This window comes from Pseudophryne corroboree, chromosome 7, assembly GCF_028390025.1.
Source record: "Pseudophryne corroboree isolate aPseCor3 chromosome 7, aPseCor3.hap2, whole genome shotgun sequence".
NCBI classification, from domain to species: domain Eukaryota; kingdom Metazoa; phylum Chordata; class Amphibia; order Anura; family Myobatrachidae; genus Pseudophryne; species Pseudophryne corroboree.
The window spans coordinates 383,238,842-383,263,430 of NC_086450.1; the positions used below are offsets into that span (position 1 = coordinate 383,238,842).

General features: G+C 47.4%; 1 protein-coding gene across 1 annotated transcript in view; it reads right to left on the reverse strand.

Annotated features, from left to right (window-relative positions):
- The window catches only part of IL21R (interleukin 21 receptor), a 189,404-nt gene that overhangs the window by 25,618 nt on the left and 139,197 nt on the right, over positions 1-24,589 (reverse strand). Inside the window, exon 13 of the mRNA XM_063932793.1 lies at positions 18,098-18,182. Coding sequence (XP_063788863.1) covers positions 18,098-18,182 — 85 coding nt within the window. The remainder of the gene's footprint in view (positions 1-18,097; positions 18,183-24,589) is intronic.

The following is a 24,589-nucleotide window of genomic DNA, read 5'->3' on the forward strand; positions in this document are numbered from 1 at the left end:
ATGCCTACAGTTGGTTTGCCCCAGTAGATATGCCCCCAGTAGGTATGCCCCAGTAGATATGCCCCCAGTTGGTTTGTCCCCAGTAGATATGCCCCCAGTTGGTTTGCCCCCAGCAGATATGCCCCCAGTTGTTTTGCCCCCAGTAGATATGCCCCCAGTTGGTTTGCCCCAGTAGCTATACCTATTATATGTAGTACTGCGCTTATGGATTAAGCTGCTCCAGATTTTATCAATACTAATTATGGTAAGGGAGCGCTATTGTATTGTAGTCCGTAATCATTGCAAAGCTGAAATAAAAAATAATTAGTAAATATGTTTACGCTCTTTTCAGAGTGATTATTTTTATGAAAAGGGTCCGATCCTGTCGGTGTTGAGGTCCGCAGGTTTGTCCACAGTTTCCTTTGCTGTGCGGACGGGAGGTGGTGTCCCTATCTAACTATCCCTCTCCTACCTTCCTTCCCTGCGGCGCTGGTCACTCGTGGTCGCGGTCTTCTTTCCCGGTCAGGCTTTTCTCGTATCGCCGGAAGTTCTTACTGCGTGACTTCCGGTCTGACGTAATTCCGGTGCCCGCATCCAATGCGTTTCGTGATACGTCACTTTGTCAAGGATGGTTTCCGTTGTGGTTGGATCCTTCTTTTTAGGAAAAATTTGGTCAATAAACTTTATTGTTCTATCTGTTAAAATGGAAGTAGTTCCCAGAAATAGTTTAAAAAGTACGGTTTTAGCACATGGTTCGCTTTGCAATGTATAGTTTTAATCTATAGTATATATAAAAAGAGGGAGATAATAAAATATATAATAAAAAGAAGAACTTTATAAAAACACCTTTAGCTCGATATCTATGTTTAAGCCTCTCGGTGTAAGTGTTTTCATTTCGTAAATCCATTGTGTTTCTGTTTTTTTAAGATTTCTGTCCGATCTCCTCCTCTCCAGTGGGGGTTCACTTGTTGAATCGCTGTAAATTTTAATTTTGAAGGATCTGCTTGGTGTATATCTTTAAAATGTTCGGATACACTATGTGTCATCAAAACTTTTGTAATATTATACATATGTTCAGCAATACGGACTTTGAGTTTTCTCTTCGTCTGTCCTATGTACTGTAGCCCACATGGGCACTCTAACAGATAAACTGTTCCTTTAGAGTCGCAGGTTATTTTCTGTTTTATATTATATTCTTTATTCGTTTGGTTTGATTTAAATTTGGTGTCTGGTTTTGTTGATTTAGATTTCACCATTTTGCAGCAATTACAATTCAAGCATTTAAAGAAACCATTTGTCTTCCCGTCTGTGTCTGTGTTTTGTACCGGGAGATAGCTTCTTGTTAATTAAGAATTTACTCTTACGTCCTAGTGGATACTGGGGAACTGTACTTCAGTACCAAGGGGTATAGATCGGGTCCACTGGAGCTTGGCACTATTAAACCTTTAGTAATGTTTAGTGTGTGTATGTGTGTGCTGGCTCCTCCCCTCTATGCCCCTCCTACCAGAATCAGTTTAGAAAAATGTGCCCAAGGAGCCAGGTGCATTTCTCTGGAGCTCCAGAGAGTTTCCTTTATTTTTTATTTTAGTTCTTTATTTTCAGGTAGTACTGGTTGGCAACCAGTCTACCTGCATCGTGGGACTTAGAGGGGGGACCAAACCAACCTCTTGAGGGTTAATGGTTCGTAATCCCCGCTGACAGGACATTGAGCTCCTGAGGTGCTGTTTCACACACCATACAGTGTGTGCCCACGCCAGCAGCTAGCCGCCACTCTCTAATAGATAGCGAAGATCATCAGGTGCGGTGATTGTTAACACCGGGGTCCCGGTTAGCGGGACCCCGGTGTGGCTTGGCGGCAAGTCACGCAGCAGTCACAGACCACGAGCTGCGGTGCCCGCCGCGGACTACACTGGCTCAGCGGGCTTATGCTACGCAGTGCTCACTGTCATTAGGCATTGTGTGTACTGTTTCTACTAATTCACAGAGTATAAACATTTGTGGGACTGCGAGCCATTACAGGTGACCAGACACGGGAAGGCGCCATTTCCTGCTGCTGCGGATTATCAAGGCTGCATGCACGCTGCTCCTCCACGGACCCACACTGTTGCAGACTCTGTACTGGTACCAGGGGGTCATAGCAGGGGGCAGCACATCAGCAGTAGCGCCACTGCACGTCTATAAGGTCATACACATATTTTCACACACTGCGCTGCTGTGTTCTGTGTGCTGGTCTCCGTTTCTCTGTGTCACTCCAGGGGCTCTCTAGGGTCTGTGTGGAGGTGTTTTTTCAGTGAGCTACGCTGTATTACAGTTGTGTACAATATGTCTGTTGACATGGTTATGTGTGCTGCTTGTAACTCTACCCCTTCTTCAGCGGGGTCCCTCATGTGTGAACAGTGCTCCTTATCTCCACAGGGACACAGTTCACAGGCACCTGACTGGCTAGATACTTTTAAAAGCATGATTCAGAATGTGAATTCAGAATTAGCTGCAGCTAAAAAGGAGAGACATGTGTTAAAACAGTCTATTGATTGCATGGCCAAAACAGCCCCCTCTGTTGGTTTCACATAAACGCTCACTGCCACAGGTACTCCAGTCTGATTCTGATCAGCCTGATGTGGATGATGATGATGTGGATGAGGACAGCTCTCTGTCCCCCGGGGTGGAGGCCCTCGTTTATGCTGTAAGAGAGGTTCAACACATACCAGATCAGGAAGCAGAACCAGATGAGGAGTTGTACTTTAATGTCAGACCCAAGACCTCAGCCACTTTTCTTGTGTCTAAAGAATTAAACTCCCTGGCCAGGGAGGCCGGAGTAAACCCTGACAAGAAATGTAAAACTCCTCAGAGGTTTTTATCTACCTTTCCCCTCCAAGCTGAGAACAGGAAGGTATGGGAAAAAACCCCATCAGTCGATATGTCTGTGTCCAGAAATTGGTACTGCCGGTGCCAGAGGCTATATCCCTAAAAGACACTGCGACTCACAATAGTTTGGTGGATTTCTAGGGCAGTAGTGAAGTGGTCTGGTAATATTATTAATGGATTTGTCACTCTGCCCCAGGATGAGGTCATTACTGTGTTACAATACATTCGGGATGCTGCAAATTTTATGAGCGAGGCTATAAAGGAATTGTGTAAGATAAATGGCCTCACTACAGCTATGGCAGTTTTGGCACGCAGAGCTCTGTGGTTGCGTCAATGATCAGCGGACGCTGATTCCAAAAAGGGTGTAGAAAACCTTCCCTTTACAGGTGATGCCTTGGTTTGGGGATGAATTAAATAATTGGATCTCCCAGGCAACGGCGGGTAAGTCTACCTATCTGCCGTCGGCTGCGTCACCTGCTAAATGTTCTTACACAGGACCCTCCTTGCAGTCCTTTCGGGTGGCAAGGTTCAGAGGCAGGGGCCGCGGGGTCTCCACCACTCTGAGAGGATCTCGTGGTAAGTCCCGTAAACCTGCAACTGCTGCATCCCTGGACTAGACCACCGGATCCCCTGCCGCTAAGCCTTCCGTGTGACGGTTGTCCCCAGCAACAAGCGAACTTTCAGGTAGGTGCTCGCCTTCAACACTTTGCCCATCTCTGGGCGCGTCCTGCCAGGATCCTTGGGTGAGACCTCATTTCCCAGGGATACTGGCTGGAATTTCAAGAACTTTCTCCTCACAGATTTTTCAAATCGGGCAGCAAAAGTTACCTTGCAAGAGGCTATTCAAAAACTTTTGCGGACAGCGGTGGTGGTTCCGGTACCTCCTCCGTTACACAACAGGGGTTTTTACTCCAGTCTTTTTGTTATTCCAAAACCAGACGGTTCGGTGCGACCTATCTTAAACCTAAAGTGTCTAAACCCGTATCTGCGGGTGTTCAAATTCAAGATGGAATCCCTGAGGGCAGTGGTGTCCGGTCTGGAGGAGGGGGAAATCCTGGTGTCCCTAGATGTCAAGGATGCTTACCTACACATTCCCATATGACCCCCTCATCAGGCTTACCTCAGGTTCGCCATCTTGGACGACCATTTCCAGTTTCAGGCCTTGCCCTTTGGCCTGTCCACAGCTCCGAGGGTTTTCACCAAAGTCATGGTGGAGATGATGCTGCAACTGCGCATGATGGGAGTCAACATAGTCCCCTACTTGGACAATCTCCTGATAAAGGCTATGTCCAAGGAGCGTCTACTGCACAGCATCGATCTGACAACTCGCCTGCTTACGTATCATGGGTGGATCCTCAATTTTCAGAAATCTCACTTGGAACTGACCCAACATCTTCAGTTCCTGGGAATGATACTGGATACAGTGTCTCAAAAGGTGTTTTTTTCCGATGGACAAGTCCTTGGCTATTCACACTATGGTCCGCTCAGTGCTCCGTCCTCGCAAGGTATCCATACATCTTTGCATACGCTTGCTGGGCAGGGTGGTTGCTGCTTACAAGGCAATACAATGCGGTAGATTTCATGCCCAGCCATTTCAGCTGGATCTGCTGGACAAATGGTCAGGGTCTCACCTTCACATGCATCAGGAAGTGACCTTATCTCCGAAAGCCCGGATTTCTCTATTATGGTGGCTACAAGTTCCTCACCTGGTAGAAGGCAGGAATTTCAATATCCACTCATGGATTCTACTGACAATGGATGCCAGCCTTCGGGGTTGGGGGGCTGTGACCCAGGGCACCCAGTTCCAAGGGATATGGTCAGTTCAGGAATCTGCTCTGCCGATAATCATCCTGGAACTCAGGGCAATTTACAATGCTTTTCTGCAAGCTTCCCATCTCCCGAAGGATCAGGCGATCCAGGTTCAATCGCACAACAACACGGCGGTGGCGTACATACTATTCTGGGCGGAGGCCAACGCAAGGGCCATCTCTGCTATATTCATTCCAGGAGTGGACAACTGGGAAGCGGACTTCCTCAGCAAACACGACCTTTATCCGGGGGAATGGGGCCTACATCCCCAGGTGTTTGAACAGTTAATTCACCGGTGGGGCTGTCCGCAGATAGATCTGATGGCTTCTCATCTCAACAAGAAGCTATGCCGTTACTGTTCCAGAACGAGGGATCCACAGGCTGTAGCAGTGGATGCACTGACGACATCATGGACGTACCAATTTGTGTACCTGTTCCCTTCTCTACTGCTAATCCCAAGGGTTCTAAAAAGACTAAGAAGGGAAAGCGATCAAGCAATTCTAATTGCCCGGGATTGGCCTCAATGGGCGTGATACTCGGAACTCCTAACCATGGCTCTGGAGGATCCTTGGCCTCTGCCGCTTTAAAAGGGTCTTCTTCAACAAGGTCCGTTCGTCTATCCAGACTTACAGCAGCTACGTTTGACGGCTTGGAAGTTGAGAGGGTCGTTTTAGCAAGAAAAGGTCTTCCCTGCCGGGTTATTTCAACCATGGTCCAGGCCAGGAAAATGGTTATGTCTAAACATTATCAACGTATCTGAAAAAAGTATGTTTCCTGGTATGAAAGTAGAAAGGCTTCTCCCGTGGAATTTAGAATTTGTCGTTTTCTACTTTTCTACGTTTAGGCTCCATCAAAGTACAGATTTCGTTGCTCTCTATTTTCTTCCAGAAACAACTTGCCATGTTGACGGAAGTACAAATTTTCCTAAAAGGAGTTCTTCATATGCAAAAAAAAAAGTGGTTTCAGCTTTTCATGTAAATCAATTCACTGCGGTTCTGGTGTTGTCTGACGCTTCCATTGGTCCAGAGTTCTTGGATGTGGTGAGGGTTCTGAAGGTTTATGTCAAATTGACTGCTCGTCATCGGAAATCTGATTCGCTGTTTGTCCTTTATGATGCCACCAAGATTGGTCGTCCGGCTTCTAAGCAATCAATTGCTCTTGGCTCAGGTTGACCATTCAACAAGCCTATACTTCGGCGGCTCTACCCATGCCAACGTCTATTCAGGCCCACTCGATGAGATCTGTTGGCTCTTCCTGGGCAGCTGCCCGGGGTGTCTTGGCCTTACATTTGTGCTGAGCTGCTACTTGGTCTGGTTCAAATACCTTTGTTAAGTTCTATCGGTTTGACACCTTGGCCAAGGATGACCTTCAGTTTGGTCAGGCAGTGTTGCAGGTGTCTCAGCACTCTCCCACCCGTTTGGGAGCTATGGGACTTCCCCATGGTGCTAAAGTACAGTTTCCCAGTATTCACTAGGACGTAAGAGAAAATAGGAATTTTATACCTACCGGTAATTCCTTTTCTCGTAGTCCATAGTGGATACTGGGCGCCCGCCTCAGTGCTTCGATTCCTGCTTACCTGAGTAAGTGTTTGGTTGGACCGCCGTTGCAGTCCCCTTATGATGTTGGGATAGCTTTGCTATCCTAGTTAGGTTGGTGTTGCTATCCTCTGTTCCGGTTAGCGCCCTCCTTTTTGGTTATGGTTGTGTGTTGGCTTTGTGCCTCACCGCTGTTGTACCTGTTTTTCTCTCTCGTGGTGTGTCCGTCTCCTCGGGCACAGTTTCCTAGACGGAGTCTGGTAGGAGGGGCATAGAGGGGAGGAGCCAGCACACACATACACACTAAAGGTTTTAAGGTGCCAGGCTCCAGTGGACCCCAATCTATACCCCATGGTACTAAAGTACAGTTACCCAGTATCCACTACGGACTACGAGAAAAGGAATTACCGGTAGGTATCAAATTCTTATTTTCTGTGGCTTGAAAATACTACTAAAATATTGCATAATTATGAGGCAGAATGCAGCCTCTCAATACACTAGGAACCAGTGACATCACTGAGAATGCAGCCTCTCAAAACACTAGGAACCAGTGACATCACTGAGAATGCAGCCTCTCAATACACTAGGAACTAGTGACGTCACTGAGAATGCAGCCTGTCAATTCACTAGGAACCAGTGACAACACTGAGAATGCAGCCTTCCAATACACTAGGAACCAATGACATCACTGAGAATGCAACCTCTCAATTTACCAGGAACCAGTGACATCACTGAGAATGCAGCCTCTCAATACACTAGGAACCAGTGCCATCACTAAGAATGCAGCCTCTCAATACACTAGGAACCAGTGACATCGCTGAGAATGCAACCTCTAAATTTACTAGGAACCAGTGACATCGCTCAGAATGCAACCTCTCAATTTACTAGGAACCAGTGACATCACTGAAAATGCAGCCTCTCAATACACTAGGAACCAGTGACATCACTGAGAATGCAACCTCTCAATTTACTAGGAACCAGTGACAGCACTGAGAATGCAGCCTCTCAATACACTAGGAACAAGTGACATTACTGAGAATGCAGCCTTTCAATACACTTGGAACCAGTGACATCGCTGAGAATGCAACCTCTCAATTTACTTGGAACCAGTGACATCACTGAAAATGCAGCCTCTCAATACACTAGGAACCAGTGACATCACTGAGAATGCAGCCTATCAATTCACTAGGAACAAGTGACATCACTGAGAATGCAGCCTCTCAATACACTAGGAACCAGTGCCATCACTAAGAATGCAGCCTCTCAATACACTAGGAACCAGTGACATCACTGAGAATGCAACTTCTCAATTTTCTAGGAACCAGTGACAGCACTGAGAATGCAGCCTCTCAATACACTAGGAACAAGTGACATTACTGAGAATGCAACCTCTCAATTTACTTGGAACCAGTGACATCACTGAAAATGCAGCCTCTCAATACACTAGGAACCAGTGACATCACTGAGAATGCAGCCTATTAATACACTAGGAACCAGTGACATCACTGAGAATGCAGCCTCCCAATACACTATTAACAAGTGACATCACTGAGAATGCAGCCTCTCAATACACTAGGAACCAGTGACATCACTGAAAATGCAGCCTCTCAATACACTAGGAACCAGTGATATCAATGAGAATGCAACCTCTCAATTTACTAGGAACCAGTGACATCACTGAAAATGCAGCCTCTCAATACACTAGGAATCAGTGATATCAATGAGAATGCAGCCTCTCAATACACTAGGAACCAGTGATATCAATGAGAAAGCAGCCTCTCAATTTACTAGGAACCAGTGACATCACTGAGAATGCAGACTCTCAATACACCAGGGACCAGTGACATCACTGAGAATGCAGCCTCTCGATACACTAGGAACCAGTGACATCACTGAGAATGCAGCCTATCAATACACTAGGAACCAGTGACATCGCTGAGAATGCAGCCTATCAATTTACTAGGAACCAGTGACATCACTGAAAATGCAACCTCTCAATTTACTAGGAACCAGTGACATCACTGAGAATGCAGCCTCTCAATACACTATGAACCAGTGACATCACTGAGAATGCAGCCTTTCAATACACTAGGAACAAGTGACATCACTGAGAATGCAACCTCTCAATACACAAGGAGCCAGTGACATCACTGAGGAATAAAGTGCTTATGTGATATGAATACGTTTCTTTTAAAGGAATAAGCATCATAATGGCTGTCCTCACTATATGTGAGCCCAAATTTATTGGCAATTGCTTTTGCGCCTATGGTGCTGTTAACCTGAACGTTACAAACTGAGATTACGGATCTATATAGTGTAAGCAATGTCAGTGCATAATGACGATTACCAGAATGCTTAATGGACCAATTAAATTTACTAAAATGTCTACAAAGTAAAAGAGGAAATGTTCCCTATAGCAACCAATTAGATTCCATCTAGCATACTTCTCGTACATTGTAGAAATTGATACTAATTGCTATGTTGCTGTGGGCAACATCTATGTTGTTATGTTGGTACTAATTGCAGATGTTGCTATGGGCACCATTTCCACTTTTCCTTTTTTAGATGTTGTTGCAAATGTACCTCACAGTAATGAAATAAGGACACTGAGTTCACTCTGGAGATTACGGAGTATGGAGTGACAGTTTATAAATAGCACAATTTAGTATTACCCACAGTAGAGGCTAATTTCAGCAACAGTGCAGTGTACAGAAATGCAGAAGTAAAACTTCTTTTTCCAGACCATATATCTGCATGTAGATCTGAGGACTAATTTACTATAGTGCATAGATGATCAACTTTACAGGGATGTAGTTACATTGCCGGCAGTCGGGATCCCAGCGGTCAGGATACCGACGGCGGAATCCCGACCACTAACAATCCTGCCAGCCAGAATCCTGGCTAACAGGGGCTAGTCTCCCTCTGTGTCCACGACATCCATAGAGTGGGAATAGAACCTGTGGTGAGCGCAACGAGCCATCAAGCCCGCAATTAGCTTTGTTTAGCTCACACCCCTGCCGGCATTCTAGTGGCCAGAATCCCGGCATCGGTATGCTGACCACCGGGATCCTGGCCGCCGACATCCCATAACCAACGCACTTTACATATTTTTCCACAATAAATCAGTTCAGGAAGCTTCCTACACATCATCCATTTAATGTGCAAAGCAATCAATACTTTTAAAACAATGCAATGGACCTTGTTTACAATACTCTAAATGGCTAAGGCACTGCGTCAAATCTAGCTGAATTGGTTTTGTGGTGTAAGTTGGGAGGAGATAAGTGGAGCGAAGGTTGCTTTGTCTGGAGTAATGCGTCACAGAAGGGCGTACTGCATTTTCACTCCTCAAAAATCCTTTCATTTATCATTTTGCACTAGTAACAAACAGGCAAAGATCAGGGCTCATTCTATCATTTTACTGGGATGACTCTTGCACCTTCCAGATGAACTTCAGACTATAATCAAATTTTTAGACGCATTTTGCATGTGTTACACATATACAGTGGGTACAGACAAAAGTGTCACAAGTAACAGAGACAGTTCCAATGTCCCCTCACTCTCATTATTATATGACATATTTCAGGATAAACCCAGCAGTATATTTAAAGATAAACAAAAGTTTAACATGTAGGGCAGGGGTGGCCAAACAGTTGATCGCGATCGACTGGTCGATCGCGGACATGCGACCAGTCGATCGCGATCCGCCGCTCAGCCACCCGAAGCCGCACCTCTCCTGCCTGCCGCTCTGCCTCCTCAGTCTGGTCTGCGGCAGTGACGGCCGAGTGTATAGCTCAAATCAGGTGCCGGTTCGTTAGCCAATGAGAGCTCGCGGACCGGCACCTGATTTGAGCCATACACGCTGCCGTCACCGCCGGAGATCAGACTGAGGGGGCAGAGCGGCAGACAGGAGAAGCGCGCGCTGCGCTGCGCTCTCCACACACAGCACAGTGAGCTCTTCTATGAGGGCATATCTGGCATTGTGGGCACATAGCTCAGTGGGGGCATATCTGGCACTGTGGGGTCATATGTGGCACTGGGGGCATATCTGGCTCTGCGGGCACATGGCACTGTGGGGGCATATCTGGCACTGTGGGGGCATATCTGGCACTGTGGGCACATGGCACTGTGAGGGCATATCTGGCACTGGGCACATGGCACTGTGGGGGCATATCTGGCACTGTGGGGGCATATGTGGCACTGGGGGCATATCTGGCTCTGCGGGCACATGGCACTGTGGGGGCATATCTGTATCTGGCACTGTGGGGGCATATCTGGCACTGTGGGGGCATGTGTATCTGGCACTGTGGGGGCATATCTGGCACTGTGGGCACATGGCACTGTGGGGGCATATCTGTATCTGGCACTGTGGGGGCATATCTGGCACTGTGGGCACATGGCACTGTGGGGGCATGTGTATCTGGCACTGTGGGGGCATGTGTTTGAGGTTTTTACCTGTGGGGGTCAATGTGTTATTTCGTGTGAGGCAGTCATTACACTCTGCGCAGCAAGGCTACGTCCCTTTTTTAGTTATAACACGCCCACTTTTTGTTATACCACGCCCACTTTTTGTTATGCCACGCCCCTTTTATTATTCTTCCTGGGTAGATCACACAAGCTATTTAGCTTTCACAGTAGATCACCGACTCCAAAAGTCTGGCCGCCCCTGATGTAGGGGGTCCATTGGTTGCGTAAAATTTTACAGTAAATAAATAATACAGGCTTTAACACAATTTTTTGCCCAATGTTTTTATTGGCCAATTAATGCCCATTTTTTTTTCACTGGAAAATTTACCTGCTATAGGCCCTCATTCCGACCTGGTCGCACGCAGGCAGATTTTTGCACTGCTGCGACCAGGTAATCGCTGCCTACAGGGGAGGGGATAAACGCTGTGCAGGGGAGCGATCGCTTGTGCAGAAAGCTGCACTAACAAAAATGTGTGCAGTCTCTGCACAGCTCAGGACTTACTCAGCTGCTGCGACGATCTGGCCTGGAGGTGACGTCAGGATCCCTCCCTGGAAACGGCCGGGTACGCCTGCGGTCGGCCGGACACTCCTTCAAAACGGTGAGTTGACACCGCCAGACGGCCTCTTCCTGTCAATCTTCTTGTTTACGCCGCTGCGAATGCTTTCTTCGTTCTCTTCATAGCTGCCCGGCGAGCAGCAAAGTGCCTGCGAATTGCGGCCCGCACGCATGCGCTATTGAAACTAGAGATGAGCGCCTGAAATTTTTCGGGTTTTGTGTTTTGGTTTTGGGTTCGGTTCCGCGGCCGTGTTTTGGGTTCGACCGCGTTTTGGCAAAACCTCACCGAATTTTTTTTGTCGGATTCGGGTGTGTTTTGGATTCGGGTGTTTTTTTAAAAAAACACTAAAAAACAGCTTAAATCATAGAATTTGGGGGTCATTTTGATCCCATATTATTATTAACCTCAAAAACCATAATTTCCACTCATTTTCAGTCTATTCTGAATACCTCACACCTCACAATATTATTTTTAGTCCTAAAATTTGCACCAAGGTCGCTGGATGACTAAGCTAAGCGACACTAGTGGCCGACACAAACACCTGGCCCATCTAGGAGTGGCACTGCAGTGTCACGCAGGATGTCCCTTCCAAAAAACCCTCCCCAATCAGCACATGACGCAAAGAAAAAAAGAGGCGCAATGAGGTAGCTGACTGTGTGAGTAAGATAAGCGACCCTAGTGGCCGACACAAACACCGGGCCCATTTAGGAGTGGCACTGCAGTGTCACGCAGGATGTCCCTTCCAAAAAACCCTCCCCAATCAGCACATGACGCAAAGAAAAAAAGAGGCGCAATGAGGTAGCTGACTGTGTGAGTAAGATTAGCGACCCTAGTGGCCGACACAAACACCGGGCCCATTTAGGAGTGGCACTGCAGTGTCACGCAGGATGTCCCTTCCAAAAAACCCTCCCCAAACAGCACATGACGCAAAGAAAAATAAAAGAAAAAAGAGGTGCAAGATGGAATTGTCCTTGGGCCCTCCCACCCACCCTTATGTTGTATAAACAAAACAGGACATGCACACTTTAACCAACCCATCATTTCAGTGACAGGGTCTGCCACACGACTGTGACTGATATGACGGGTTGGTTTGGACCCCCCCCAAAAAAGAAGCAATTAATCTCTCCTTGCACAAACTGGCTCTACAGAGGCAAGATGTCCACCTCATCATCACCCTCCGATATATCACCGTGTACATCCCCCTCCTCACAGATTATCAATTCGTCCCCACTGGAATCCACCATCTCAGCTCCCTGTGTACTTTGTGGAGGCAATTGCTGCTGGTCAATGTCTCCGCGGAGGAATTGATTATAATTCATTTTAATGAACATCATCTTCTCCACATTTTCTGGATGTAACCTCGTACGCCGATTGCTGACAAGGTGAGCGGCGGCACTAAACACTCTTTCGGAGTACACACTTGTGGGAGGGCAACTTAGGTAGAATAAAGCCAGTTTGTGCAATGGCCTCCAAATTGCCTCTTTTTCCTGCCAGTATAAGTATGGACTGTGTGACGTGCCTACTTGGATGCGGTCACTCATATAATCCTCCACCATTCTTTCAATGGTGAGAGAATCATATGCAGTGACAGTAGACGACATGTCCGTAATCGTTGTCAGGTCCTTCAGTCCGGACCAGATGTCAGCATCAGCAGTCGCTCCAGACTGCCCTGCATCACCGCCAGCGGGTGGGCTCGGAATTCTGAGCCTTTTCCTCGCACCCCCAGTTGCGGGAGAATGTGAAGGAGGAGATGTTGACAGGTCGCGTTCCGCTTGACTTGACAATTTTCTCACCAGCAGGTCTTTCAACCCCAGCAGACTTGTGTCTGCCGGAAAGAGAGATCCAAGGTAGGCTTTAAATCTAGGATCGAGCACGGTGGCCAAAATGTAGTGCTCTGATTTCAACAGATTGACCACCCGTGAATCCTTGTTAAGCGAATTAAGGGCTCCATCCACAAGTCCCACATGCCTAGCGGAATCGCTCCGTGTTAGCTCCTCCTTCAATGTCTCCAGCTTCTTCTGCAAAAGCCTGATGAGGGGAATGACCTGACTCAGGCTGGCAGTGTCTGAACTGACTTCACGTGTGGCAAGTTCAAAGGGCATCAGAACCTTGCACAACGTTGAAATCATTCTCCACTGCGCTTGAGACAGGTGCATTCCACCTCCTATATCGTGCTCAATTGTATAGGCTTGAATGGCCTTTTGCTGCTCCTCCAACCTCTGAAGCATATAGAGGGTTGAATTCCACCTCGTTACCACTTCTTGCTTCAGATGATGGCAGGGCAGGTTCAGTAGTTTTTGGTGGTGCTCCAGTCTTCTGTACGTGGTGCCTGTACGCCGAAAGTGTCCCGCAATTTTTCTGGCCACCGACAGCATCTCTTGCACGCCCCTGTCGTTTTTTAAATAATTCTGCACCACCAAATTCAAGGTATGTGCAAAACATGGGACGTGCTGGAATTTGCCCATATTTAATGCACACACAATATTGCTGGCGTTGTCCGATGCCACAAATCCACAGGAGAGTCCAATTGGGGTAAGCCATTCCGCGATGATCTTCCTCAGTTGCCGTAAGAGGTTTTCAGCTGTGTGCGTATTCTGGAAACCGGTGATACAAAGCGTAGCCTGCCTAGGAAAGAGTTGGCGTTTGCGAGATGCTGCTACTGGTGCCGCCGCTGCTGTTCTTGCGGCGGGAGTCCATACATCTACCCAGTGGGCTGTCACAGTCATATAGTCCTGACCCTGCCCTGCTCCACTTGTCCACATGTCCGTGGTTAAGTGGACATTGGGTACAACTGCATTTTTTAGGACACTGGTGAGTCTTTTTCTGACGTCCGTGTACATTCTCGGCATCGCCTGCCTAGAGAAGTGGAACCTAGATGGTATTTGGTAACGGGGGCACACTGCCTCAATAAATTGTCTAGTTCCCTGTGAACTAACGGCGGATACCGGACGCACGTCTAACACCAACATAGTTGTCAAGGCCTCAGTTATCCGCTTTGCAGCAGGATGACTGCTGTGATATTTCATCTTCCTCGCAAAGGACTGTTGAACAGTCAATTGCTTACTGGAAGTAGTACAAGTGGGCTTACGACTTCCCCTCTGGGATGACCATCGACTCCCAGCAGCAACAACAGCAGCGCCAGCAGCAGTAGGCGTTACACGCAAGGATGCATCGGAGGAATGCCAGGCAGGAGAGGACTCGTCAGAATTGCCAGTGACATTGCCTGCAGGACTATTGGCATTCCTGGGGAAGGAGGAAATTGACACTGAGGGAGTTGGTGGGGTGGTTTGCGTGAGCTTGGTTACAAGAGGAAGGGATTTACTGGTCAGTGGACTGCTTCCGCTGTCACCCAAAGTTTTTGAACTTGTCACTGACTTATTATGAATGCGCTGCAGGTGACGTATAAGGGAGGATGTTCCGAGGTGGTTAACGTCCTTACCCCTACTTATTACAGCTTGACAAAGGGAACACACGGCTTGACACCTGTTGTCCGCATTTCTGTTGAAATAGTTCCACACCGAAGAGCTGATTTTTTTGGTATTTTCACCAGGCATGTCAATGGCCATATTCCTCCCACGGACAACTGGTGTCTCCCCGGGTGCCTGACTTAAACAAACCACCTCACCATCAGAATCCTCCTGGTCAATTTCCTCCCCAGCGCCAGCAACACCCATATCCTCCTCATCCTGGTGTACTTCAACACTGACATCTTCAATCTGACTATCAGGAACTGGACTGCGGGTGCTCCTTCCAGCACTTGCAGGGGGCGTGCAAATGGTGGAAGGCGCATGCTCTTCACGTCCAGTGTTGGGAAGGTCAGGCATCGCAACCGACACAATTGGACTCTCCTTGTGGATTTGGGATTTCGAAGAACGCACAGTTCTTTGCGGTGCTACTGCTTTTGCCAGCTTGAGTCTTTTCATTTTTCTAGCGAGAGGCTGAGTGCCTCCATCCTCATGTGAAGCTGAACCACTAGCCATGAACATAGGCCAGGGCCTCAGCCGTTCCTTGCCACTCCGTGTGGTAAATGGCATATTGGCAAGTTTACGCTTCTCCTCCGACAATTTTATTTTAGGTTTTGGAGTCCTTTTTTTACTGATATTTGGTGTTTTGGATTTGACATGCTCTGTACTATGACATTGGGCATCGGCCTTGGCAGACGACGTTGCTGGCATTTCATCGTCTCGGCCATGACTAGTGGCAGCAGCTTCAGCACGAGGTGGAAGTGGATCTTGATCTTTCCCTAATTTTGGAACCTCAACATTTTTGTTCTCCATATTTTAATAGGCACAACTAAAAGGCACCTCAGGTAAACAATGGAGATGGATGGATACTAGTATACAATTATGGACGGACTGCCGAGTGCCGACACAGAGGTAGCTACAGCCGTGAACTACCGTACTGTGTCTGCTGCTAATATAGACTGGTTGATAAAGAGATGTCGTAGTATGTATGTATGAAGAAGAAAGAAAAAAAAACCACGGTTAGGTGGTATACAATTATGGACGGACTGCCGAGTGCCGACACAGAGGTAGCCACAGCCGTGAACTACCGTACTGTACTGTGTCTGCTGCTAATATAGACTGGTTGATAAAGAGATGTCGTAGTATGTATGTATGAAGAAGAAAGAAAAAAAAACCACGGGTAGGTGGTATACAATTATGGACGGACTGCCGAGTGCCGACACAGAGGTAGCCACAGCCGTGAACTACCGTACTGTACTGTGTCTGCTGCTAATATAGACTGGTTGATAAAGAGATGTAGTAGTATGTATGTATAAAGAAGAAAGAAAAAAAAACCACGGGTAGGTGGTATACAATTATGGACGGACTGCCGAGTGCCGACACAGAGGTAGCCACAGCCGTGAACTACCGTACTGTACTGTGTCTGCTGCTAATATAGACTGGTTGATAAAGAGATGTCGTAGTATGTATGTATGAAGAAGAAAGAAAAAAAAACCACGGTTAGGTGGTATACAATTATGGACGGACTGCCGAGTGCCGACACAGAGGTAGCCACAGCCGTGAACTACCGTACTGTACTGTGTCTGCTGCTAATATAGACTGGTTGATAAAGAGATGTAGTAGTATGTATGTATAAAGAAGAAAGAAAAAAAAACCACGGGTAGGTGGTATACAATTATGGATGGACTGCCGAGTGCCGACACAGAGGTAGCTACAGCCGTGAACTACCGTACTGTGTCTGCTGCGACTGGATGATAAATAATGATATAAAAAATATATATATATCACTACTGCAGCCGGACAGGTATATATATTATATAATGACGGACCTGCTGGATACTGTCTGTCAGCAGAATGAGTTTTTTATAGAATAAAAAAAAAAACACCACACAAGTGAAGTCACACGACGAGTGTTTAACTTTTTCAGGCAATCACAATATAGTATACTACTAACTATACTGGTGGTCAGTGTGGTCAGGTCACTGGTCAGTCACACTGGCAGTGGCACTCCTGCAGCAAAAGTGTGCACTGTTTAATTTTAATATAATATGTACTCCTGGCTCCTGCTATAACCTATAACTGGCACTGCAGTGCTCCCCAGTCTCCCCCACAATTATAAGCTGTGTGAGCTGAGCACAGTCAGATATATAATATATACATACATAGATGATGCAGCACACTGGGCTGAGCAGTGCACACAGATATGGTATGTGACTGTCTTGTACTCCTGGCTCCTGCTATAACCTATAACTGGCACTGCAGTGCTCCCCTGTCTCCCCCACAATTATAAGCTGTGTGAGCTGAGCACAGTCAGATATATAATATATACATACATAGATGATGCAGCACACTGGGCTGAGCAGTGCACACAGATATGGTATGTGACTGTCTTGTACTCCTGGCTCCTGCTATAACCTATAACTGGCACTGCAGTGCTCCCCTGTCTCCCCCACAATTATAAGCTGTGTGAGCTGAGCACAGTCAGATATATAATATATACATAGATGATGCAGGCATGCAGCACACTGGGCTGAGCAGTGCACACAGATATGGTATGTGACTGAGTCACTGTGTGTACCGTTTTTTTCAGGCAGAGAACGGATATATTAAATAAAACAACTGCACTGCTGGTGGTCACTGTGGTCAGTCACTAAACTCTGCACTCTCTTCTACAGTATCAGCCTCAGGTCAATCTCTCTCTCTCTCTCCTAATCTAAATGGAGAGGACGCCAGCCACGTCCTCTCCCTATCAATCTCAATGCACGTGTGAAAATGGCGGCGACGCGCGGCTCCTTATATAGAATCCGAGTCTCGCGAGAATCCGACAGCGTCATGATGACGTTCGGGCGCGCTCGGGTTAACCGAGCAAGGCGGGAAGATCCGAGTCGCTCGGACCCGTGAAAAAAAACATGAAGTTCGTGCGGGTTCGGATTCAGAGAAACCGAACCCGCTCATCTCTAGTTGAAACCCGATCGCATGGCTGCAAAAACTGCAGTGTGCGATCTGGTCGGAATGACACCCATTGTGCGTAAAACAAATGGCATCACTTATTGCAGACTTGGTTTTTCCTGCCTCCGGGCAGATGAAACAAAATCCCTGATAGTGCTGGCTATCAGGGATAACTGAACTACTCCCCCTCTTCCCTGTGGATCTATTAGCCGCGGTAATTTACTGCAGCTAATTTAATTCCCCCCTTAGAATGGGATGGTTGTAATGTGCTGTGACTTTTACACTTTGCACAGTGCATTTCTAGTATATATGAATATGTGGTGTATGTTTCTAAAATTTGGAAATAGGTGTTCCCCTTGATGGGCACTGGGCAGACCATGTAGGTGTTCCGATACATAACCAAAACGATTAGTAATGTGTATCATTTGCACTTTCTAATGATTGCTGGAAGCATGCAGGATCTGTACTTGCTTACCTTAAAGTCTCCATGATGTCCCTCGTACAGTGGCTTAAAAAAGGGAGCAGGATCAGGTACCAGTAACCACACCTTTTTCCAAAGGCTGAAGATAAATGAGAAAAACAAAAATAATCATAAATAATTACAGTACATGATGCCTTCATATTTATGTTTTTTTGACATTTTTTGGGATGAACCAATATTTTGGCAAATGAAGGGGTGTCATAATGGAGGTGTGGGCCGCACGGCATGGTGGTGTCACTGTGCAGTGATGATAGCGCTAATGGGTGACGTGCACATGCGTGCATTATCTACACTCTGCCGGGGGAGGCTGGGGACTGTCTAGCAGATCCCGGAGGGTTGGGCAAGCCCCCTGCATCTCTAGAATGAGGTGTGACATGAGACCACGCCCCCAAAATGTCACACACCAGGTGGTGTGGCATCACAGGCACGAGGTCAGACAGACTAGCATGCGCGCGAGAAGCCCACACAGTGCCGCACTGGGTGACACCCTCCCAAGTGACGCCACTGAAGGGTATCAAAGCACTGGGATCTAGAGAAAGTGCCTCATGCCTCAGGAACAGCACTTCAAAAAGAAAATTCAGGTCAAAAGGTCCATATGTCATCCAAAGCTGCACAAACTCTTTATGGATTCAACCACTTACATAATATTTCTGATAGGTCACTTCCCCACTTCAGATTTGGCAATAGGGACTCTTTGGAAATACAGTAGGAAGGGGAACTGATTAGTTTGTTCTTCAAAATAGCTGCCTCTTCCATACCCTTCAACATTTTACACATAAAATCGGTACAAATTAGGAAAAGTGGCGTGGCCACGGGTAAAAACGCCCCCTTTCCTATACTTTCAATGGCAGTTTGGAGAGTCAAAAATCGGTACAGATCATAAAAAAAGGTGCTGTACCTGCCAAAAAGGTACAGTTGGAGGGTATGATCTTCTGTGTGTAGTAAATAGGTATATTATAAAAGAAAGCAGCCATCACAATACAATGTTGTCTTATGTTTATACAAAACAATGGGCCTTATTCAGCATGGATCGTAGATGTGTGAAAAAAGGGTTCACTACGGCTGGCCGGCGGTCGGGCTCCCGGCGACCAGCATCCCGGCGCCGGGAGCCCGACCGCCGGCTTACCGACAGCTTGGCGAGCGCAAATGAGCCCCTTGCGGGCTCGCTGCGCTCGCCACGCTACGGGCACGGTGGCGCGCTACGCGCGCCACACTATTTTATTCTCCCTCTATGGGGGTCGTGGACCCCCACGAGGGAAAATAAGTGTCGGTATGCCGGCTGTCGGGCTCCCGGCGCCGGTATACTGAGCGCCGGGAGCCCGACCGCCGGCAAACAGAAGACCACCCATGAAAAAACACACATCTACGATCCATTTCTCTGACATGCGGGGGGACGCCCAGCACAGGGCAAGTCCACCCTGCCCCGCAAACATGCGAAAGCATCGCATGGCGGCAATGCTTTTGCATGTTTAGGGTAGCCCTCTGCCTATGCAGCCTAGCTACGAAGGCAGGCGGCTACCCGCCATGTTTCAGGCCACAACGGCAGTGTGTGACATCACGGCACGCAGCCGCCGCAGCCCGCCCAGCAAATGGTCCGGACACACCTGCATTTTCCGGATCGCGCCCCGAAAAAGTGGGATAAAACACTGATCACTGTACTGTATATAATATAATAAACAAATTAATGGGACCACTGGATTTACAACTTTGCCTCCTGCTATACACGCAGAGTGGACTGTGACAGTGGGGGTAGCCATGCCAGAGAGTGGTGTGTCTGCATGATGAAAGGGGTGTAGCCATGTCTCTAGGTGCATGCCTAGTCCTGAAAAGTACTAGATGGCCCCTGTGGTCCAGATCACACTGTCACTGTGGCAGGTGTGATATACTTTCCAACTGCCCAACTGATAGGTTTAATACAGTCCCAATCATGACAGCCTAAAAATGATGACTCTCCCAGTGAAATCAGGATGGTTGAGCGTTACTGTATAATGGACGTGTCCCTAAGAAGCACTAAACCCAGAAGCGGTTTATCCACAAGGCACTGAAGGCGGGTGCCTTGGACATGGTGGGTCCTAGGGGCCCACCAGATACCCTCCACTGGCATAACAATTTTTTTTTAAAAATGTTCGGGTGTCTAGGAAACCTACTTATGATATGAGGGGGACAGAGATCATACATGGCATGCAGGTTTGAGGATATACCTCAGTCAGTACTGCAATCTCTGTCTCTTCTGGGAGCTTTGTGTGTGTTATCTATTTCCAGCAGTTGTGGGCATTTTCATGTGCATTCTGATGTCATGCTAGTGGGCGGCTACTCCCTGACATCATGCAAGGGGTGGTGACTGCCTGACATCACGCAAGGGAAGGTCTCAGAGGCATGGGAGAAATGATTACTGACAATGTGACCAGTCAGTGACAGACAGGTGATGTGAGGAGGATAATGACTAGGAGGATGATGTGAGGAGCGTAGTGATGAGTGGGTGATGTGAGGAGGGTAATGACGAGGAAGTGGTTGTTAGGCGCCGAGGGTCCGCTCGTCAGTGCGGCCGGCGCCTAGCAACGGGGACGCCACTGTCGGATCGTGTTCCCCGTTGCTGGGTCTAAGTTTATATCATCACTGGTTTCCTGGCTGTGTAGCATGCAGCTGCACGGCATGTTGTAATTATCACTCATCTGTTTCCCTGGCCATGCAGCTTGTCAGCTGCATGGCATTTAATCCAATCAGCCTCCAAACAGCTGATTGGAAGACTCTCTGTTAAAAGCACTCCCAGGACTCCTCACAGACGCCGGTGATAGCTTCCTGTTTGCCTGATTCTGCTGCAGAGAGAGTTCCCAGTCCCGGTCTGTTCGTTTGTTCCTGTTCTCAGTGATCCAGTACTCGGAAGTTACCATCTGTTCCTGGAGTCTGACCGAGCACCTTTAACATCTGGTGGTGTTCGTGAGTCGCGGCGCAGCCGTGTGTTGCGGCTTGTCCGCTACTATTTATTATTGTGTTTATTTTGAGTTCTGGAGCTTTGCGGAGGATTCCGCTTCCACAAGATCCACTCTGGTGTCCAGCGGTGCCGGATAGGAGTGTCGGATCCGTGGATCCTTGGTTGTCCTTTTCCCTGGCGGCTAGTCCGCACATACCTTTTGATTTAGTTAAGTTAGCTTGTAACCCCTGGCTTGGTTGCTTAGTCAGAGGGCCCCTTGTTATCTCCCTGTCTCGGACTTCCCCTTGTCTCCCATTAAGACCTGCGGGGGCATCGGGGTTGGGCAGACATAATCCGCCCTTCGAACGCGGCTGCCATGGGCTCAAGCAACCATAGTCTCGCAGGGGATTTCTGATAACACGGGCGAGACAACGGAGTTAGGGCGCCAGGGGTTACTAGGCTCTCCAGCTCCCACAACCTGTATTTCATTCCTGTACTCAGATCTCTGCCATAAGATCTTCTCCAGTCTGGAGTACAGGAATCGTAACATTATCACCGGCCTGACAAAAGAAAAAATTTAAACAGGAGTTAATTTTTTCACTTATCCAGTAGGGAGAATTTTGTCGGCCTCATGAATCCCACCGGTGTTGGGCCAAATCCTGGCCAGTTTTTGGTTAGTCAGATTCAGGAACTTACCCAGATGGTTCAGGATCTGTCCCTCCGGGTGAGCTCACAGGAAGATCTGTTACGGACTTCCCCGAGGGTCATCCCTGAACCAAAAATGCATCTGCCTGACCGTTTTTCTGGGGATAGAAAACAGTTTTTTAATTTTAAAGAGTCTTGTAAACTGTATTTTCGTTTAAGACCAGTTTCCTCAGGTACGGAGGCTCAGCGGGTTGGAATTATAATTTCTCTGCTTCAGGGGGATCCTCAGACCTGGGCTTTTGGTTTAAAGACAGACGATCCGGCCTTATCGTCTGTAGACGCTTTTTTGAAATCTTTAGGGCTATTGTATGACGACCCTGATAGAGAGGCATCCGCAGAAAGTCAGTTGCGTGCTCTAAGACAGGGTAGGAATCCTGCAGAGAATTATTGTACGGAGTTTCGCCGTTGGTCGAACGACTGTGGCTGGAATGACCCTGCCCTGCGCAGTCAGTTTCGCCTCGGCTTATCTGAATCTATAAAAGACAGCCTCCTTCAGTATCCCGCTCCTGAGAACCTTGATAAACTCATGGAGCTCTCTATTAAAATAGATCGTCGGCTCAGAGAGCGGAGGACTGAGAAAGGGGCATCTGTAGTTTCTTTTCCCTGTGTTTCTTCCGTTCCGATAGACATGGAGGAGCCTATGCAGATTGGTCTCTCCAAATTGTCTCCGGAAGAAAGAACCAGGAGGCAAAATTCTGGTCTGTGTTTGTACTGCGGAGGTAAGGGACATTTTTCCCGTAGTTGCCCAAACAAGTCGGGAAACTTCCTGACCAAGTGAATAGTGAGGGGGTTCACTTTGGTCTACAGCTCATCTCCTCAAATAATTCACTATTGGTTCCTGCTAAAGTTTCTTATGACAGCCTCTGTTCCTCGGTCTCTGCTTTTGTGGACAGTGGAGCTGCAGGAAACTTTATGGACTTAACATGGGCCAAGGCCTTAGGTATTCCTCAGTTAACCTTAAGTAGGTGTATCACCATGCATGGTTTAGATGGGAGTCCCTTATCCAATGGGGTTATTTCTCTATGTACACCTCCTGTTTTGCTCTCGGTGGGAGCTCTACATTCTGAAAAGATTGAGTTTTTTCTTACCCATTGTCCAGCAGTTCCTGTGGTTCTGGGTCACCCTTGGCTGGCCTTTCATAATCCCATCATAGATTGGCAGTCTGGGGAGATTCTACAATGGAGTACCATCTGTGATAAAGAATGTATTACACTTCCTATCCGAGTAGCTGCTGCCAGGTCCGCACATATTCCTGGAGAGTACCAAGATTTTTTGGATGTGTTTTCCAAGGGCAATGCGGATATTTTGCCTCCCCATAGGCCTTATGATTGTACCATTGAGTTAATTCCTGGTGCCACGTTGCCTAAAGGAAGGTTATATGCATTGTCTGGTCCTGAAACTGTGGCCATGAATGAGTATGTGAAAGAAAGTCTTGAGAAAGGGTTTATCAGGCCATCTAAATCCCCTTTAAGTGCAGGTTTTTTCTTCGTAGAGAAGAAGGATGGTTCCCTCAGACCCTGCATTGACTTTCGAGCCCTGAATAAAATCTCAGTAAAGAATACTTACCCTCTGCCTCTGATCTCTGTCCTCTTTGATCAGCTACGTTCGGCTGTTATTTTTTCCAAGATTGACCTGAGAGGAGCATATAATCTCATTAGAATCAGATCGGGGGATGAGTGGAAAACGGCATTCAGTACTCAATCAGGTCACTATGAGTATCTGGTCATGCCTTTCGGCCTATCTAACGCTCCGGCAGTCTTTCAGGATCTCATAAATGATGTGCTCCGTGAGTTTCTGGGAAGATTCGTTGTGGTCTATTTAGACGACATTTTGATTTATTCTGACTCTATAGAACAACATGTTACCCAGGTGCGTCAGGTACTTAAGAAATTACGTGAAAATCACTTGTATGCCAAACCGGAGAAGTGTGAATTTCACGTCACGGAGGTATCCTTTTTAGGGTACATTATTTCCCCTCGGGGATTCCGAATGGAACCTAAGAAGCTCCAAGCCATCCTGAGTTGGGCGCAACCCACCAACTTAAAAGCAATTCAGCGCTTTTTAGGGTTTGCGAACTACTACAGAAGGTTTATTCACTCTTTCTCTGACATAGTTGCTCCCATTGTGGCACTCACTAAGAAGGGAGCAGATCCTACCAATTGGTCATGTGAAGCTAAAGTATCTTTTCAGGCCTTGAAACAAGCCTTTGTCTCAGCCCCTGTCCTTAGACATCCCAACCCAGAATTGCCTTTCATCGTTGAGGTAGATGCCTCGGAGGTTGGTGTAGGGGCTATCCTTTCTCAGAAGGATCCAGATTCCCTTGAGTTACATCCTTGTGCCTTTATGTCCAGGAAATTCTCATCTGCTGAATCCAACTACGATGTTGGTAATCGGGAGTTGCTGGCTATTAAATGGGCTTTTGAGGAGTGGAGACATTGGCTTGAAGGAGCGACCCATACCATTTCTGTTTTGACAGATCACAAAAATCTTCAATACATTGAATCAGCTAAGCGACTGAATGCCCGACAGGCTCGTTGGGCTTTATTTTTCACTCGTTTCAAATTCATTATCACCTTCAGACCTGGTTCCAAGAATACCAAGGCAGATGCCCTCTCACGCAGTTTTCTTCCCGCTCAAGACAACAGTCCTGTTACTCTCATACTTCCGCCTTCAGTCATTCAGGCAGGTCTCACACAGGATGTTTTTTCTCAATTGAAGCTGCTTCAACATCAAGCTCCGGGAAATACTCCTGCTGGTCGTCTTTTTGTTCCTGAGTTTTTGAGAGCAACTGTTTTGGAGGAATTTCATGATAGCAAAGTTGCAGGGCATCTGGGAGTCGCTAAAACTTTTGAATTGGTATCCCGCTCAGT